This window comes from Pituophis catenifer, unplaced genomic scaffold, assembly GCF_029215685.1.
Source record: "Pituophis catenifer annectens isolate HBS135680 unplaced genomic scaffold, rPitCat1.0.hap2 SCAF_2, whole genome shotgun sequence".
NCBI classification, from domain to species: Eukaryota; Metazoa; Chordata; class Lepidosauria; order Squamata; family Colubridae; genus Pituophis; species Pituophis catenifer.
The window spans coordinates 192,085,010-192,103,518 of record NW_027256882.1 but is presented as its reverse complement, the minus strand read 5'-3'; the positions used below and the strand labels follow the sequence as shown (position 1 = coordinate 192,103,518).

At 35.9% G+C, this 18,509-nt stretch overlaps 1 protein-coding gene across 1 annotated transcript in view; it reads left to right on the top strand.

Moving 5' to 3' along the window:
• SPAG17 (sperm associated antigen 17) overlaps positions 1–18,509 on the top strand; it is a 98,960-nt gene that overhangs the window by 53,095 nt on the left and 27,356 nt on the right. Inside the window, exons 24-37 of the mRNA XM_070935327.1 lie at positions 903–1,016; positions 2,258–2,481; positions 5,935–6,052; positions 6,807–7,228; positions 7,742–7,868; positions 8,588–8,802; positions 8,975–9,119; positions 11,588–11,742; positions 13,118–13,309; positions 13,912–14,024; positions 14,140–14,270; positions 15,605–15,732; positions 17,160–17,342; positions 18,141–18,254. Coding sequence (XP_070791428.1) covers positions 903–1,016; positions 2,258–2,481; positions 5,935–6,052; positions 6,807–7,228; positions 7,742–7,868; positions 8,588–8,802; positions 8,975–9,119; positions 11,588–11,742; positions 13,118–13,309; positions 13,912–14,024; positions 14,140–14,270; positions 15,605–15,732; positions 17,160–17,342; positions 18,141–18,254 — 2,381 coding nt within the window. The remainder of the gene's footprint in view (positions 1–902; positions 1,017–2,257; positions 2,482–5,934; positions 6,053–6,806; positions 7,229–7,741; positions 7,869–8,587; positions 8,803–8,974; positions 9,120–11,587; positions 11,743–13,117; positions 13,310–13,911; positions 14,025–14,139; positions 14,271–15,604; positions 15,733–17,159; positions 17,343–18,140; positions 18,255–18,509) is intronic.

The window sequence follows — 18,509 nt, the reverse complement described above, 5'->3', positions numbered from 1 at the left end:
TCTGTGACAGATTTTTACCTTGATGCTCTAAACTATGTCCTATCATCCAGAATCTCGAATCATTTTATACTAGTACTGTATGGAAATTTGTGTAGTTATAATACTTTGTATCCAAATAAGTGGCTCCTACAAAACAAGGCTGCTTCTGAAATGGTTTCTCTTCAAAAATGAGTCAATCCCAAATCACATTCCTAGTGTTCTCTTCATTTAGAACCTCAGTATTGTTAATAAAGCTTCAGAATTCTAACAGTTCTAACAGTTGAGAGAAGCTTTTTTTACCTACCATATTTTTTGTACTATAAGATGCTCTGGACCATAAGACACACCTAGCTTTTGGGGAGGAAAACAAGAAAAAAATCTGCCTCTGCCTCCCAGCATCCATCGGTATTCATCTGGCTAGCATCAGCAAACAGCAAACAGCCTGGTCAGCTTCAGCACGTCATTGCAGCCTGATTTAGCACAAGCAGCTGATTGGCAGTTGGATCGGCCTCCTGGAATACTGTTGATCAGCTGTTAAAGGCTGTGGGGATTGCTGCTGCCTATCATCGCCTCCATGCGCTGCCATTCCAGGCGGTGATAAGAGGTGGCAATGGCGGTGATCCTGCCACTTGGAATGGGCCGAAAACGGGGCATGCGGAGGCCAAAAATATCTGAAGGGTGGGGGCCAGCGGGTGGGTGAGGCTTCATCAGCATTCGCTCTATATAAGATGCACAGACATTTCCACCCACTTTTGGGGGGAAGTATGTCTAATAGACCAAAAAATATGGTAATTTAATATTTTTTTTTGTGAACTATCAGTCAGTGAACCAAAAGTCAGTGTCCAGTTCATCAAGAAATAATAGCTACATTTGTAATACTTGTTAAATATTTAGACATAAATATTCATTTTCCTTTATTTTAGAAAAACCAATTAATCAAGGAAAACCTCTGAGCAAATTTGGATCATTTTCTGCAACCTTAGAAAATGAAATCCATCTTTCCTTTAGTTGTTATGGAGCTTCAGGAAAAGCAGAAGGTAAAACATGAGAAAAGGAAAATGTTTATATATTCTTTGTCACACTTGTTCTATACTATGCTATGTTGAAAGACAATTTTTACAGTAGGCATTACCTCATAATGGATTTTTAGCTTCTTCTCAAAAGTGTTATTTAGAATCCACACAATTCCTGGGAATTTCTTAAAATTCTGTTCTGTATTTGTTCTCATGAATAAATTTGTAGCAAAGCAAAAACGAGAGTCAAAAGACATATTCAAATACAAGTTGTTTATGTATTTCTATCTTGTTTTTTTGTGAGAAATGTTTGGTGGCTGATCTCAGATGTCTGCTAAAGAGAAACAGAATCCTTTCTCTATTTGATTGAGCAAGATTTTCCAAATTCTCATGAGTCCTGTTCTTTTGCAGCCCAGCCTAACCTACACAGATAGCTTGTAAAAATAAAGAGTAATTCAGATAGATCTAAATTACTGTTCATTCCTGAGTTAGTTCCACTGAAACTCTGCTCTTGGCGTCAAACCCTTTAGACCAGAGGTCCCAAACCCCGTGGCCTGCTAGGAACCAGGCTGCACAGCTGGAGGTGAGCAGTAGGTGAGTGAGTGAAGCTTCATCTGTATTTGCAGCTGCTCCCCATCACCACCTCTGCTTCCATCTCAGATCATCAGGCATAAGATTCTCATAGGAGGGTGAATCCTACTGTAAACTGCAAATGTGAGGGATTTAGATTGCATGCCCCCTCCCCCCTATCCAGTTCAATAAAACTGTCTTCCGTGAAACCACTTCCTGGTGCCAAAATCTTTGGGGACCACTGCTTTAGACAACCCAAAACAAAATCCAATCCTGGTTTCTGTCCAGGGTTAAACAGATGCATCCAGATTATAACTGATAAAATAAACATAGACCACAGAATCACTATAAGGCTTTAGCTAATGTCGTTTGCCTTTCAACTGATTAAAAACATTTTTCGAACATGTTTGCCAAGGTACAAACGTTATTACCAATTTATAATTTTAACATGAAAGGTGAACAAATTCAAATACTTGCCTAGGGAGCTATTACATATAGTAATTTCATTCCATTTTATTTAAATGTAAATGAAATGAAATCAAGTATAGATTTTGTCTTGGCTCATCTATTGCTATTTTGGAATACAGCTCCCGGCATATCACTCAAAGGACATTTCTTGATCTAGAAGTAGCTGCACATTTTTGATGTATGTAATGTTTATTCTGTTTCATCAAAATAACCCATTTCCCTTACAGAGGAAACGGATCCTTATTTGGCAACTATTCTGGCTATCCCATCAGTAAACTTGCCCACTTCGACTTTTCTTTCCTCGGCTTTTTCTGCCGCTGCAGTTCCTGCTACAGGAAAGGCAAAGCCAGGTAAAGAAAAATCAGCCAAATCCTTACCATCTGCCAAAATGAGTTCCCGTACGACAGTGAATGTATCACCTGAAGACTCTCCAGTGCAAGAAGAGAAAAAGGTATGAATATACTTCATAGAATACAATCATAGGGCTGGAAAGGGGCTTGGAGTCTTCTAGTCCAACCCCCTGCCCAAAGCAGGTGTAGGTAGAAAATAGAACAGAATAACAGACTTGGAAGGCACTTCTAGTCCAACCCCCTGCTGAAGCAGGTGATCCTACATCATTTCAGACAAATGGTTGTCCAGGCTCCAGTGATGGAGCACTCACAAGGTCTGAAGGCAAGCTATTCCATTGGTTGATTGCTCTCACTGTTAGAAAATTTCTCCTTAGTTTTAAATTGCTTCTCTCCTTGGTTAGTTTCCATCCATTGTTTCTTGTCTTGCCTTTTGGTGGTTTGGAAAATAGTTTGACCCTCCTCTTCTTTGTGGCAGCCCCTCAAATATTGAAACACTGCTATCAAGTCTCCCCTAGTCCTTCTTTTCACTAGACTAAACAGCTCAATTCCTGCAATCGTTTGTCTTATGTTTTCAGTGCCCTAATCATCTTTGTCACCCTTCTTTGCACTTTTTCCATAATCTCAACATCTTTTTTATATTGTGGTGGACCCGAACTGGATGCAGTCTTCCAAGTGTGGTCTTACCAAGGCTTTGTAAATCAGTACTAGAACATCATGTCATCTTGATTCTATTTCTCTGTTTATGTAGCCTAGGGTTGCATTGGCCTTTTTGCTGCTGCTGCACACAGTTGAGTCATATTTAAGTGATTGTCCAATAGAACTCCAAGATGCCTCTCAGTTACTGGCATTAAGCCAAATTTCATCTAGTCTGTAGCTATATAGTTGGTTTTTCTTGCCTAAGTGTGTAACCTTATTTTTATCTATGTTGAATTTCATTTTGTTAGATAGGGCCCAGTGTTAAGTCTGTCAAGATGTTTTTGGATTTTGAGTTTGACTTCTGGGGTGTTGCTTATTCCTGCCAACTTAATGCCATCTGAAAATTTGATGGGTTCCCCTTCTACTCCCTCATCTAGGGAATATCTTCATTTATGAAGATATTGAAGAGTCCTGGGCCTAAAATGGAATACCCCACTACTTACTTCTCTCCAGATAGATATAGTTCCTCAACAGGATTACATGTTGAGTACGATTCATCAGATAGTTACAAACATATCTGGTGATGATGCTCTCTATCTCACATTTTTCTAGCTTGCCGAGAAGTAGGTTGTATTCTACTTTAGCACATGCTTTACTGAAATCTAAGTATACTATATTGACAGCATTTCGCTGATCCACTAATTTAGTCACTTTGTCAAAGAATGAAATAAGATTTGTTTGGCATGATTGGTTTTTGATGAACCCATGTTGTCTTCTGGTTATAGTTTTGTTTGCTTCTAGGTGTTTGCAGATTTGTTGCTTGATTATCTTTTCCAAGATCTTTCCAGGTATTGATGTCAGGCTGATTGGTCTGTAATTTCCTGGATCTCCCCCCCCCCCTTTTTTTTTTTTTTTTGAAGATGGGAACTTCATCAACTCTTTTCCAGTCCTCAGGTAGTGTTCCAGAGTTCCAAGAACTTTGAAAGATATGTCCCAAAGGTACTTTTTTCAGGAGGCAACCGGACTTTTCTGCTTTTTCTTTGGAGATATTTTGCTTCCCATCCAAGAAGCTTCTTCAGCTGTGACAGAATAGTGGGGAATGGAAGGATTTATATTTCTTACAGAGAGCTGATCATTTGCATCCTTTTAGAGCAGGGGTATCAAACTCGTGGCTCGTGGGCCAGATGTGTCACGTGCTGTCTCCGCCCCTGCCCGGTTTAGCAAAAGGGAAAAAAGTCCCGATACGTCACGTGACGCTGCCATGATGACACGAGTTTGACATCCCTGTTTTAGAGGTCTTTGAAGCATTTGGAGGTTTATCTGTGTCCCCCGAGTAGTGCTGATGGTTCTTGTAGTCTGAAATTTTTTTCTCTGGAAATCCATTCCTACTCCCACACCATTCAAATAATGTTCATCCCAAATTGTATAGCTAAAAGTCTGTAGAGATTCTCAGTCATTAGGATCTGGTGATTTGAATCCATCTAGAGCTGACAGGTGTTCTCTTACCTTATTTTTGCATATTTTAATTTGCATTCTTAACCTGTCAGCTACAGTTCTGTTTTTAATAAGTAGTGGAGTTTTTTTGCATGAAGAAAGATGCAAAGTATGAATTAAGCAGTTTTGCTTTCTTTCTACTCCCCATTACTTCTTTGCCATCTTCTCCCATTAATGGAGCTATTGTTTCGCTGACTTTTTTCTTCATTTTTATGAGTTGAAAGAAACTGTTTAAAAATTGCTTTTGACCTTTGTTGCAAGTCTTACTTCATTGAAAGCCTTAGCTTTCCTAGTATCCCTCTTTCCATTTTTTGTACTTATCCTTTTTTTCTCTTAGTTGCTCTGAGAGTTCCTTGTGCAACCATGCTGGCTTTTTCTTGGTTTTCTTTTTTAATGGCATTGAACTGGACTGGCTTTCATAACTGTATTTTTCTGAGTTTTCCAAGCTTGAGTTGATTTCCCCTTTAAGATTTTCATTCATGGGATCCTTCCTAAGTTTGTTAAAATCAGCTCTTTTAAAGTCTAAGATGCTGGTTTGATTATGTTCTGTTGGTTGTGTCTGTTTTATATTGAATTCTAATATGACATGGTCACTCTCCCCTAAAATTCCTGCAACTTCAATCCCCTCTATCACTTCTTCTCTGTTGGTAAATGTATAGCTGTCCCTGTAATTGCCTCCTTTACCTTTTGGGTGATGAAGTTGTTAGCTATTGGTCAGGAGCCTGTTTGATCTCCTACTTGTTGCAGAGTTTGTCTCCCAGTTGATGTCAGGGTAGTTAAAAGTTCCCCATTACTGTGGTATGTTTCCTACATACAGATAGTCCTCAACCTATGATCACAATTAAGCCAAAAATTTATGTTTTTAAGTGAGAAATTTGTTGAGTTTTGCCCCATTTTATGACTTTTCTTGCCACGTTTGTTAAATGAATCACTGCAGTTGTTAAATTAGCCCGGTTGTTAAGTGAATCTGACTTGTCAGAAGGTCGTGAATGGTGATCACGTGATCCCAAGACACTGAAACTGTCATAAATATGAGTCAGTTGTCAAGCATCCAAATGTCAATCACGTGATCATGGGGATGTTGCAGTGGTTGTAAGCTGGAAATGGTCTGTGCTTTGCAGCCAAGCAACCATATCAAGTTACAGTAAACATTTTTTTTTAAAAAATGTATTACATAAAAAAATACTTAGGATACTATGGCAAGCACAGAATCCAGAACCAATAGAAAATTATTCTCAAAGTATTTAAGTGCCTTTGCTAACACTAAAATTAAATTAATACTTGACAAAAACTTTTCAAAGAGATTTTATGTACTGGTGCGCTATTCTATTAATCTCTAAAGCTATTAACCACTGTGGAGAGCTGAAATGTTTGTAAATGCTTTTAAATACATTAGCATTTTTTGCTTCTTTTGCATACTATAGATGGAAAGAAATGAGCCAATCCAAACCAAAGCTGTTCCTGAAACCCATGTTTTCAATACTTTGAATGTGTCTTCTCCCAATGGATTGGTACTTACCTTTATTGGTCAAAAATTTTCAGGTTAGTTGAATAAACATTTTTTTACAAAAACAATTGTGCTGTTAATGTTCCGTCAGGGTTAGGTAATGAAAGCTCTTATATTACTTCTTGAGTACAGAAGCTTTTTAGTCCACACAAAAAGCAATATTAGTTTTAGTGACTAAAATATCCTTTGGTAAGCAAACTGAAAACAAGCAGGAAATATAGTAAACTTATGATGAACCGGTATCTACTCAGGTTTTTAGTTCAACTATGTGGAGATGGTGACATATTTTCTACTAAAGCTCTGAATGGGAAAGTACCCCAATTCAGCTAGAATGAATTTACATCTAAGGATATCTGAATCAGGAAAAATTCACATTTTATCTTCTAAATCAGATAGAATTCTGGCCTGGGACGGTTTTCCCTGCAATTAAAAAATGTCATATCCATTTAATTGCTGAAAAGACTTGAGTTTGATTTTACTGTGGTGGCATTCTGTTAAATTTGTGGTAACAAGTAGAGCTAATGGTACTAATGGTAAAAATATTAATTTGCAGGATTAAAATAGATATGAATAGAGCATTTGTAGTGTACATTTAAAAATTGGAACTACTGCCTTTCCTTTCTGACTGACCTTTCAAACCATGAGGTATAAGCATACATTTGGGTCAGTATTTGCATCGTACTTACTGGATTTAACATTTTGTAACATTGGTAAGCCCATAAGTTTCCATATACTTCTGTTACTGTAATCATTTTAACTGACTAACAAAATTCTTTTGATATCTAAAAGGTGAGGAAAAAGGAGAGAAAGACAAGAACGATGATGAAGAAAGCAAAACAGATGAAACTAAATCAGGTGAAAGCAAGCTGGAAGAAATCAAAACAGAGGACAGCAAAGAAAAGCAGGCTCAGCCCCATGAACCCCTAGCTAAAGACAGTGGAGACAAGACAATCAATGCCAAAGCCAGTGTTGACTCTGGAGCAGATCTCACCATGAGGAATGAGACTGCCAGCAAGGCTGAGATGGAAACAGAGGATAACAATATGGATAAGGAATCTCCTTTTGAAATATTTATTAGGCAGAGTTATCCACAAAAAGTAAAACAGTTGCAACTTCACAAAACAGTGAAGAAACCAATAGAGCAAGAAGTATCCAGAGTAATAACACGACAAGGGACTGTTGTAAAGTACATGATCGATGGATCCACTCAGGTATATTCATTTAGCGTTGAATGTAAATTCACTTTTTGTTACTGAATTCAATCCTGATTGAATCATAAAACCTTAATTAAATAGACTTCGCCTCAAATAATGATAAGGTATTATCTATGTGTGAATATAAATCCCTGTGTGGTATGTTTTTTTTTCTGTATTAATAATTATTTTTCTCTTGGCTTAGATGCACATGGAGAAGCGAAAGTGCTTTGCTAATGTTTCCAAATGGTTTCAGTCATTTTTCAGTATGAAATGTGGCCACTGAGGAAGTTTAATTATTGAGTAGAGATTTAACAGAATAACAGAATTGGAAGGGACCTATAGATGAAATCTATAGAACTGTTTTATACAAATGTAAAAATAAGTCTGTAGAAATGTTTAATCCAAATATAAAACTTCTTGAGTTTTTTACATGTTTTGGTCATTTTTTTATCTGAACATAGTACTATATCTGCTGTACTGCATATCTTTGTAGCTGATCAACATCACATTTTGCTTTGCTGTTTTAAGATACTCTTTGCTGATGGCACAGTGATTAGGAGTCCTGATTCTGGCCCTGTGATCCCACCTCCACCTCCACCCAGCACACCTCATACAGAGATCACACCCACTCTGGAGACAAACACCAAAAAAAGCAGTAAGTTATATAATCCAGGACTGAAGCTGAAGAAATCAAACAAACAAACAAATAAATGTTATCGGGTAAAATAATATAATGCTGGATAATTATAGTACTTTATGTAATATATTATATCACATTGTTCTGTAGGATAAGCTGTTCAATCCATAATGCAAAGAATCATGTTCAATATTTGTGCCTCTATAAAAATAATGTCACATATTCTCAAACAGCTGTAAAATGCATTTACCCAATACTATTCCTCTCCAAAGAAATAGGCTGACAATTGAAAGGCTAAAAAAAATCCCAGATCCCTCAAGAATCCTTGGAAACAAATCTCTTCTTAAAAGTCCTGAGTCTTGAGTCTGGAAGTCAAAGATTTCGAGATCAGAATCTAAATTGTCTGTGGAAAATTATTATTATTATTTTGCTCTTGATCTATCATGGAGCCATAGGATTCCATGGAGCTGAAAATCTCTGGTTATGATTTTCTTACAAACAATTTCTGTGTCTGTATCCTTGTCTTTAGGAGTAGGTAGGTTTAATGAAAAACAGTTCTGTCTTTTGACAATCAAAGAGTAGCAATGAAAGGGATAAGTCTTCCAATGCCCATGTTTTGTGGTTAGATGGTTAATTGGAAAAATACATGCTAGCACTTTAGCTGTCCTTTACGTAATGAAATATTTAGAATGTTATCCCAGTGTATGAATAAATCACATTTTCTTCTGATTTTCTAGGAAAAAATACTAAAGGTCTGCTTTCAGGAAAAAATGAAGCTATTGAAACAATTGCTGAAGAACATCTGCCTGAACCTGAACAATCTACTGATGCCTTTGCTGGCACCTGGATAACGACTACCCCATTAGGCATTCAGATAGGTACCAAGGGAATCGAAAAGCTTGACCTGAAACCACTCTTGTCTTACCAGGCCACTGATCCAGTTAATGGAACGGTACTGTTTTGTTTATAAGTTCAGTATTCTGATGCCTTTATAAGTGATACAATCCATTTTCAGAATTTAAAAGATCAAACCTACATTTCCAATGTTTGTATTAAAACATTCTGACATGTTTGCTGAGCACTTAATCCATTTGTGACGCTTCATTAATAATGTGATATTCTAGGTAATGGTAATGAGAGAAGATAAAGTATTAATAGTGGAGAAACCAGATGGATCCCGAATAGTAGATCATGCTGATGGCACCAGAATAAGCACCCTCTTCCAAGACTGTGTGGAAATTGTTTCTCCTAATGACAGTGAAGAAGCAGGTATCCTTGCTAGATAGTAATATGTTAATGTAAGAGAGGTGGTTGATAATTTCAAATACTTGTGGCTTTAATTTCTAATTATTATATTTCTAAAAATATGAGTTTAATCACTTTTCAGTGATTAAGTGCAGTTAATTCATTTCTTTATATACCGGTAGATTCTTCATCTAAAATTGAGGCTATATATAAGATTAGTCAACAAGAACAATTCCTGGCTTTTCACTTATTCTTGCAGATGTGGTGCATAAATAAATCACATTGAGAGCTATAGCTATTAATATTCTTCATAGCTGCTTTCTTCGTACTATGCTTTTGCCAAATATTTATGATGATCAAATTCTCCAATTTATTTGCAACATGCAGAACCTAATGGTGGACAAAAAACTTCCTGTTTCATTTATTATTAAGGCTGGCAGTTATTAATTTGGGAACTCTTTTTTTTCCTAATTTTAAAAAAATATTAAATGTCTTCTCCTGTAGCACCTCACAAGTACCTGAGTATGTGGCTGGGAGGTAAGAAAGGAAGTATTTCAGTAAGATTAAAATTCAAATTGGAGAAAAACTTCAAGTATTTACTTATTTGTTCAAAAACTTATTTTTCAAATCAGGGAATTCAAAGTACAATAAGCTATTTTACATACTTATTTGTCTGTGTGAAAGATTGGCTTTTGGTCTGTTCACCACATACATTGTAATACTTGCATCAGATTAAAGAATTTATGCACATTATATCATGCGCGCGCACACACACGCAGAGATGATTTTTATTCCATTGTCAAGATCAGTTGCAGGAACCAGTTAATCAGGCATGGGTTTATATTATTCTTTTTAACTTTGTTAAATATTGTTTTGCTGCTATAAATACAGAATAAAATAAAGGAAAAACATAGAGAAACAAAAATTACTATAAAACAATAAAATACTATGCCATATTTTGAACAGCAGATTAAACCTTTACCACATGGAATCACATTTAACACTTTCCATTTTGCATCTATAAAAAACCACATGAAGGATGAAAATAAATACACTTCTTCAATTTGGAATTTTTTATATGGTGTTCTAGTTTTTTTATTCATACTTTATGTATTCTCCACAATGCTCAAACTTGATATACCCATGATTTCTCATAAATTGACACATTCCAAATAATTTACAAATATGATTGCACATGAGGTTCATATATTTAAAACGTAGTTCTTTTCTCAATACCTTATGGATAAAAATACAAATATTAAACAAGAAAGAGACAACCAAAGTGCAGGTCCAAATAATGTATATTAAAATTCAGTGAATTCTGATTATTTTTTTTTCATATTGCATATCCAATAATCCAATCCTAAATATATTAAGTAAGTAAATAAGAAAGATTGTTGTAACCATAGATCATAACATAGGAATGCCATAAAATACAATAAAATAACAATAAAACAATAAAACTATACAATAGAGTAACACAAGTATTAGATGTAAAAAGGTTACAATACAATAAAGCCAAAGTTACAACTAAGAACTTAAATATTTATTTCTAAATTTAAATGACAGTTGAGCAAAAGTAGCCACTTGTTTGCTGACAGTTGGAAACACATCTACAAGGAGATAATTCAGTTTTTCAAGGTCAGGGCCCTTGAGTTCATTTACCATTTGACCCTGATTTCATTGTAAATAAGGCAATGGAAAATATAATAGATAATGTCCTCCACTTGGCCAGCACTACAAGGATGGAGGTGTTGTTCCACAGGGAGCTTACAAAATCTTCGTTCAAGATATGTGGGGGCATGGTCTACAGATGAAGGGATGTTAAAAGCTTTCTCAATGAAACATTTATGTTATGTTAACAGGGTACTGGGAGAGGCTTCTGTGTTTTTATAATGATAAAATCAAGATGAAAATTTACAATAGCATCTTTATTAGCATCCTTTTCAAAAAACCATCTTTAATATTTTCTCTGTTCCGAGATCTAAGTTCTCCCAGTGGTGGTAGGAATACATTTGTAGAATGGATAACAAAAGTTCTAAATATATGTTTTAAAACTATCCCAAGCAATCATAATATTTGGTGATTGCCTATTTCTATTTTTTAAAACTGCACACTCCATATCTCCCCAGCCATCTGCCCACCCTCACAGGCCCTGCAGCAGCCTCTCTACCATGCTCAGGCTACTTCCTCAGCCATTTCCTGTTCTCATCGTTAACAAGGCGCTCAGGCTGCACCTCCTCCATGCTCCTGTTCCCATCGTTAACAAGTTGTGAACAAATGAGAAGTTCTCCAAAAGCATTATTTCATCACAATATTTCTCTCCAAACGATGGAGTATAACTCCAATAATTCTTGATCATTTGGATTATAGTCCAAAAAGGAATAAGATTAAATTAGCCTGTTTTTGAGAGAAAACTTTTGTCTTCTTCCACAAACATACATTGTTCAATATAAATGCTTTTTTAACATGAGTTGGCTTTTCTTTCATAGAAAGTTACCCTCAAACCATCACAAGGAAGGTGAAATGCATGCGTATTGAAAACCCACACTTTGCAACAGTCCTAACAAACTCAGAGGACAGCACTTGTTGTGCCATTTTTGCTGATGGCACTTCAGTTATATCCAAGCCACAAGGAACATACCAGGTTAGTTGGAAATTAAGATCTGTTGAGGTTCAAACTCCAGTGTTCTAGTTGTTTCACTGCTTCCAATTTAAGTGAATCAAACTAACCATTGCTATGCAAAGCAATTAATATACAGCTGGTGAAATGATTACTCTAGAATCAAGCACATACACAGACAAAGAGTGAGAATTATGCCAAATAAGTGATTACTCCTGATTGCAGGCAGGCTTCCTATAGTGCCTTATAGATACACTCCTCTTATAATACTAGATTTCTTTGTAAATGCCATACTAGGAGGAGGTACGGTAGCCTCCAACACAGTCTTTATTTGCAAGAATGCTTTTAAGACAGCTAGAAGGAATATCTACTGGATATTTATATTGTATCTGTTTAGTGTATTTATATAGAAGTTGTTCCTTGTTTTCATTTTAGCTGACTTGCATGTTTTTGGTATAGTGTATGTTTTGCCAGTGGTTTTATTTTGACCTGGTGTATGTTTTGTTTTCTTAATCTTGTGTAATATGGTGAATCTTTCTCTGAGTTTCACCAGTTGTCTGCTGTGAACTAGATATTTTTTTATTTGGTACTCAATATCTTGATGACATTATTTTTTTCTGAACCTCATACATTTGAAGCAGATGCATAAAAGTAAGTACAAACTAGTAGTTTTGCATGGTAAAACTCAGTTGCCATAATCCTGTTATCCATAAACTAACAAATTCCTTATATTTCCTTTAGGCTTATTAGTGGCCTTTTTTAAAAAATGATATTTTGGGACTAAGGGCGCAGATCATGGTAATAGTTCTATCACACATCCATAATATTCTTTTGAATTTTATGCACTTTAGAAAGAGTGCAGAGAAGAGCAACAAAGATGATTAGGGGACTGGAAGCTAAAACAAATGAAGAACTGTTGCAGAATTTGGGTATGTCTAGTTTAATAAAAAGAAGGACTAGGGATGATAGGATAGCAGTGTTCCAATATGAGGGGCTACCACAAGTAAGAGTGAGCCAAGCTGTTCTCCAAAGCACCTGAAGGCAGGACAAGATACAATGGATGGAAACGAATCAAGAAGAAAAACAACCTACAACTAAGGAAAAATTTACTGACAGAATAATTAATCAGTGGAATGTCTTGCCAACAGAAGTTGTGGGTACTTTATTGCTGGAGGCTTTTAAGAAGTGACTAGACAGCCACTTGTCTGAAATGTTATAGGGTTTCCTACTTGAGCAGGGAGTTGGACTAGAAGACTTCCAAGGTCCCTTCCAACTCGGTTATTCTGTTTTTCTGTTATTCTGTAAATTGCAAATGTGCTCACTAGTTACAAATATTAAAGACCTCTGAAGCATTAAAGACCAAGTTATGTTTTCTGAATGTCTTCCTTTATTGTGGTAGATTTTACCCATAAACAAAGGTTCCCTCTTCATCGATGAAAATTACTCAGCAGTTTACACGCCAGAAGTGTTTGAAAAAAAAGATAGTGTACTGATTTCCAGTGATGAGAACCAGCATGTAGGGAAATACATTATGAAACACAATTCCAAGATTGTTTGTGAGATGACAGACCTCACAGGAAATATTTTCAAGGTAAAATAGAAATATTAATGTTCAAATTATTTAATGCTTTTTTCTATGTAATTTGTTTTAAAAATTCTTAATGGATTAAGTATAAATTGTGATATATTTAAAAATGCTTAACTTGAATATACAAGTGAATATTTTTTTCTTAAGGACACACTTTGCTCCTGTATAATCTAAAATTCATTTCCCCTAGGCCATAATTGATATTTCATCAATTTACAAATCTGAAATATAGACAATTAATATACCCAGGCCAAAATTACTTGAGATAATCTCATTCCAGAAATTTCAGAACTGATATATTGTACTCTGCAGTGGCAGCTTTATTTTCTTTCTTTTTTAAAAATAATTTTAGCATTATCTATTAGCATTGAGGAACATTAGAAAGAAACCACTTTTTACATCCTCCCCCACTCAGCAACAGCCACTTATCTCTCTGCCAATCTACTTGTGAGCTGGTCCTGGCAACTAATTCCACATCGGACACAAAATAGACTGATTAGGACTTTGTCTCATTCTCCAACTCTTATTAACTTTCTCCTCTGGATAGTATGCAGAAGGAACTTGGGAAAGGATAATTAAGAAAAAGTATTTCTTTTCTTTTGCAGGTCATGGCTGATGGTAGCACCTCTACATTCATTCCCACCGTTGATATTGAGAGCAAAGTAACTGAACCCACAGAAATTCAGACTCCTGTGATATATGGGGAACATGCACCCAGGTATGTTGTGCATAAATATTGCTTAATTGTATTTGTCAAATAATTTTTATTGAATATTTTTTTTAATTTGCTTTGCATAATTGAATTGATCTCATTTGTGGGACTGATGATCTAGATTCTTCATTGTCCATGCGGATGGCTCAGGAACTGAACTCCTCCGCACCAAAGATACAGAAGAATATCTGGCAATGGCATATGGTCACCCCACTATAACTGTTCTTCGGGAGGCAATACAAGAATGCCCAGGTAGGAATGCACCATTTCACAGAGATGTCTCTTGTTTCTCTGATCCTTACTTCAGAATTTGATTTTTGCATGTTAATAAGCAAACCTTAAAGCAGGGTTCCTCTGAATAGAGACAGATGCAGTTTTGTTGTAAATGTATATATGCATTTAAGAACAATTAATGTGTAGTTTCAAAATTACTTTTAGCATTTTTATTAAATGTTCCAATTTGCTATACAGCTGTGATGGCGAACTTATGGCACGTGTGCCCAAAGTGGCACATGAAGCCATGTCGCTCGGCACACACTGCCTTGCCTGTTTGTCTTCCAGGTTTCTGACATGCATGCTCATGCAACAATCATCTGTTCTTTGCGCACGTGGCAATGCCAAAAACCGGCCTGCATATGCGTGCCAGCCAGCTGATTGTCAGCCATGCATGCAAGCTAGAACTCGGAAGTTTGGCTTTTCTGGAGCGCGGTCCCAATGAGCACACACGTGCACATGACATTTCCACGTGACCTTTTGGCACTCGGTGCCAAAAAGGTTTGCCATCACTGCTATACAGTGTATATTACTATGGCAATACTTAGTGCAACTATAGGAGATGACCAGCCTGAGCCCGAAGGAGGAGTCTAACATGTCATCAGTTTTGAGTCTCTTTGTGCTCACAAGAGATCTAAGTCCAGTCCATCTTGAATTTCATTTACTCTTTACTTTGACAGTTAATAGTTCAGATTCTTGTTGAGAGCTTGCAATAAATCCTTATATTCATTTGAACTGCCTGGGTTTTCTGATTTCCATGCTTGACAGTAACATTTCCATGTTTAAGTTGAACTCTTTGGGACTGAAAATAGATTTAGCGAGACTTCTTAATCCTTCACCTTTATGTTACATTATTTTCAAATATTGTTTTTAATATCACAGAAATATATGGTGCGGTTACTGTGGTTGTATGAGTATTTTGAAAAATTTCTGAGATGTAATTATGGATACCTGACACTCTTCTATGGGCCTTCTATTTGTTTTAGGGAATGTTTAGAAAAATAAAAATATTTTTGTACCATCTGCAATTTGGAGCACAAACTACTGTCCAAGTAGTTTTAATACCAGATAGTATTAAAATCTAGTTTACAACTATTATTTTCCATACTATGTATTTTTTTAAGGCTTGAAAAGGGTGGAGTGGTAGTGAAAAGCCATTAGAGTTTCTGAACTGGGAGCCCATGTTGACCTTGATTTTAAAACTTATTTATTTCTATTAATAAGGAGAAGTAGCCTTATATAAATATTCCACAGTACAAGCAGCTATCTGTATATTCTTGTATTCCCAAATTTTCTCTCATCTTTCAAAACAGGAGTCCTAAGCATTACTGTTCTTTGCCCTTTGACTGAAGTATCTCAGTGGATAATGAAAAAAGACTCTGACACCATTGTTCCTTATAATCTCCAGTCCAGAGATTGGGAAAATTTTCCTCCTGTTGAGGTAGATAGTTTTCACATCTGTTTCTTTTAATATCCAACTATAATAAGACACTTTTGATTTTTTAAGTGACACTACATTTTCTTTTCACTTTTTGTCTTTCAAGCCCTGTTTCCAGCTGCATCTGTAGGAATGTGTTTATGTCAAAATCTGCACGATAGCGAGTATGATTTTTTAATCTGAGCTTTTCACCTTTTGTGTATATGTTGACATCACATGCATGCACAAAAAGGATGAGGATTGTACTATCACATCCCATTCTGTTGTCTTGTAGATTGTCACCGTACCCATGGACGCTTCTGCCAATTTCATTGGCATCTGGTTGGCTAAGAAGCTTAATAAGTGAAATAAACAAAGGTTCAGTTTCTGACAAACTCAGAATTTTAATCACATTCTAATTTACAAGAACAAAGAAAAAAATCATAGGAATATGCAGTGATTTCTTGTAGTATTCTTTCGTCCAGTAGTAATGCAATTGCATATATGACTGAAAGAAGAAAACCAGAAGAGTGTAGTCCTTCTTACTAGTGGTGTCTGATTCTTTATTTATCTTCCAAGAACCGTTGTTTATATTGTTAATTTGAGCTACATATAAAACACATTTTAATCTACTCGTGATTACAACATCATGTAACAACCTTGGTCTCAAAAGCAGTACAGGTTGTCCTTGCATACCAACCACTGGTTTACTGTTTACAGTTTACTGACTGTTCAAACTTGCAGTGATGCTGAAAATAGAGAATTACAACCAGTCCTTGTCACATGAGCGCTATTGCTATTGGCCAAAGTGCTATCACTATTGATCATCATTTGCAACCTTAACAGCCAGCTTCCATCAAGCAAAGTGCTCTCAAAACTTTTCTATTTCAGCAGGCTGGCCTGGCCTAACTCTCCTCTTTTAAATTTTTAATTCGTGATTTTATAAATTGGGTGTTTTAATCTGTGTTTCGGCCAAAATATTTAATAATTTTAAGGGATTTTTAATATTTGTATTATCTGTATTTTATCTTGGCTGTTCACCGCCCTGAGTCCTTCGGGAGTAGGGCGGTATAGAAATTTGATTAATAAATAAATAAATAATAAATAAATAAAGTCAGTGGGAAAGCCTGCAAGAAGTCACATGGCATTGCAATTTACAACCTGTGGTGCTTCACTTAACCATCACTACTGGAATTGCCATTGGTGTAGTCACATGACATCATGCATCATTACTCTGCCGCTTAACAATAAATTTGCCAATTCCACTGTTGCAGTAGGTGAGGACTGGTTGTAATTTCAGTTTTCTAAATTTACTTACATTGAAATATAATTCCTGTTCTGTAAATAGTAAGCATTCCTGTCTCTGGCTGACATTTGATTTGATCATATGCTGTTATGTAGAATTACATAATAAGCACCCATCTCCTTTTTCCTTTGTCATCTGGATTCAGAGAAAGACTCCTGGCCCTCCATTTGGAATGCATGCTTGGAAAGGCCTATGCATTGAGTTCAAGGAATTAGCAGTTTCTCCTGCACCTATAAAAAAATGTCCAAATGTGCTCCAAATTCGTCGACTAATCCAGTATGAGCCAGTCAGTGATGTATTAAGACACAAATTGCAATCTTCTGTCAAGGTAAAGTGAAGTCTGCCAATATACAAATAGGTGACTCATGTAAAATATGATTTGCTTTTTTTGAGTAAAGGAAGAAACTACTGAAAAGATATTTAAACCATGAGGTACGTGAAAGGGCTGGAATGGTCGGAAGGAAGGAAGGCAGAAACAGCTTCGATGTGTGACAGTAGGGCAAATAGAAGAGAGGTGGGATTTGCTGAAGTACCAGAACAGAAATGAGCGTATATTTGGGACAGATAGTAAGATTTAGGCATGGATAACAGTTTGTGTTGATATTCCAAAAACCCAACATAATTTCTTTGTTTCCTTATCCATTTATTTCCTCTATAAGCAGAATAGAATGTGTGCTTATGACTGGATGTATTGGTCCACCTTAAAAATCAAGCATACTCAGATTATTCTGGAAGGATGCAGAAATACAAAATTTTTATTTAAAAGCTATTCAAAACTAAAATGCCTTGTGAATTTCTACCCAAACAATTTTGACAACAATTGTCAAAAAGACTGTTTTAATGTAGTTGAGAGCAAGTGAGACATAAAATTTGAAGAAAAACAAGAAGAATGAAAGGCATAAAAAGAGAGATGATCAATGTACAAAAGATCATATTGATTGTCTCTGCTCACCCAAATAGATCTGGCAAGAGGAACATGCTTCAGGACTATGAATAAAAATACTACTTTAGATATAGCAAATATATGACATTTCGCTTCATAAAGTTATTATCAACTTGATACATTTTACATTTTAAATTATATATAAAATAGTTAAGTAGCATGCCTTATTTGTCTCATTGTTAGGAATATATTGACAAAATCATTAAGCAAGAAGATGAGATGCAAGAAAGGATGATTAAAGAACCAAGAACGGAACAGGAAAAAAAAAATGCTGCAGACCTTCTCAAGCTGGTTATGGTGAGAAATGTGCTTCTTTCTTTGTGACTTTTTTACAGTTCCAGATGGGGTGAAATAGGAAACCACTGCAGGCAGGCAACACATGGCTTCTGTCCCACAACACTGTTTGCTTCCCCCCACCCCCAAGGTCAGGTTACTGAAATTTGATGGATTTGATGTAACTGTAATTATTTGGGTAGAATGTTTCAAACTTGAATCAGAAATTTCTGTTTCAGATGTGAAACATTATTTGTTATCAATAAAGGAGAATATTTG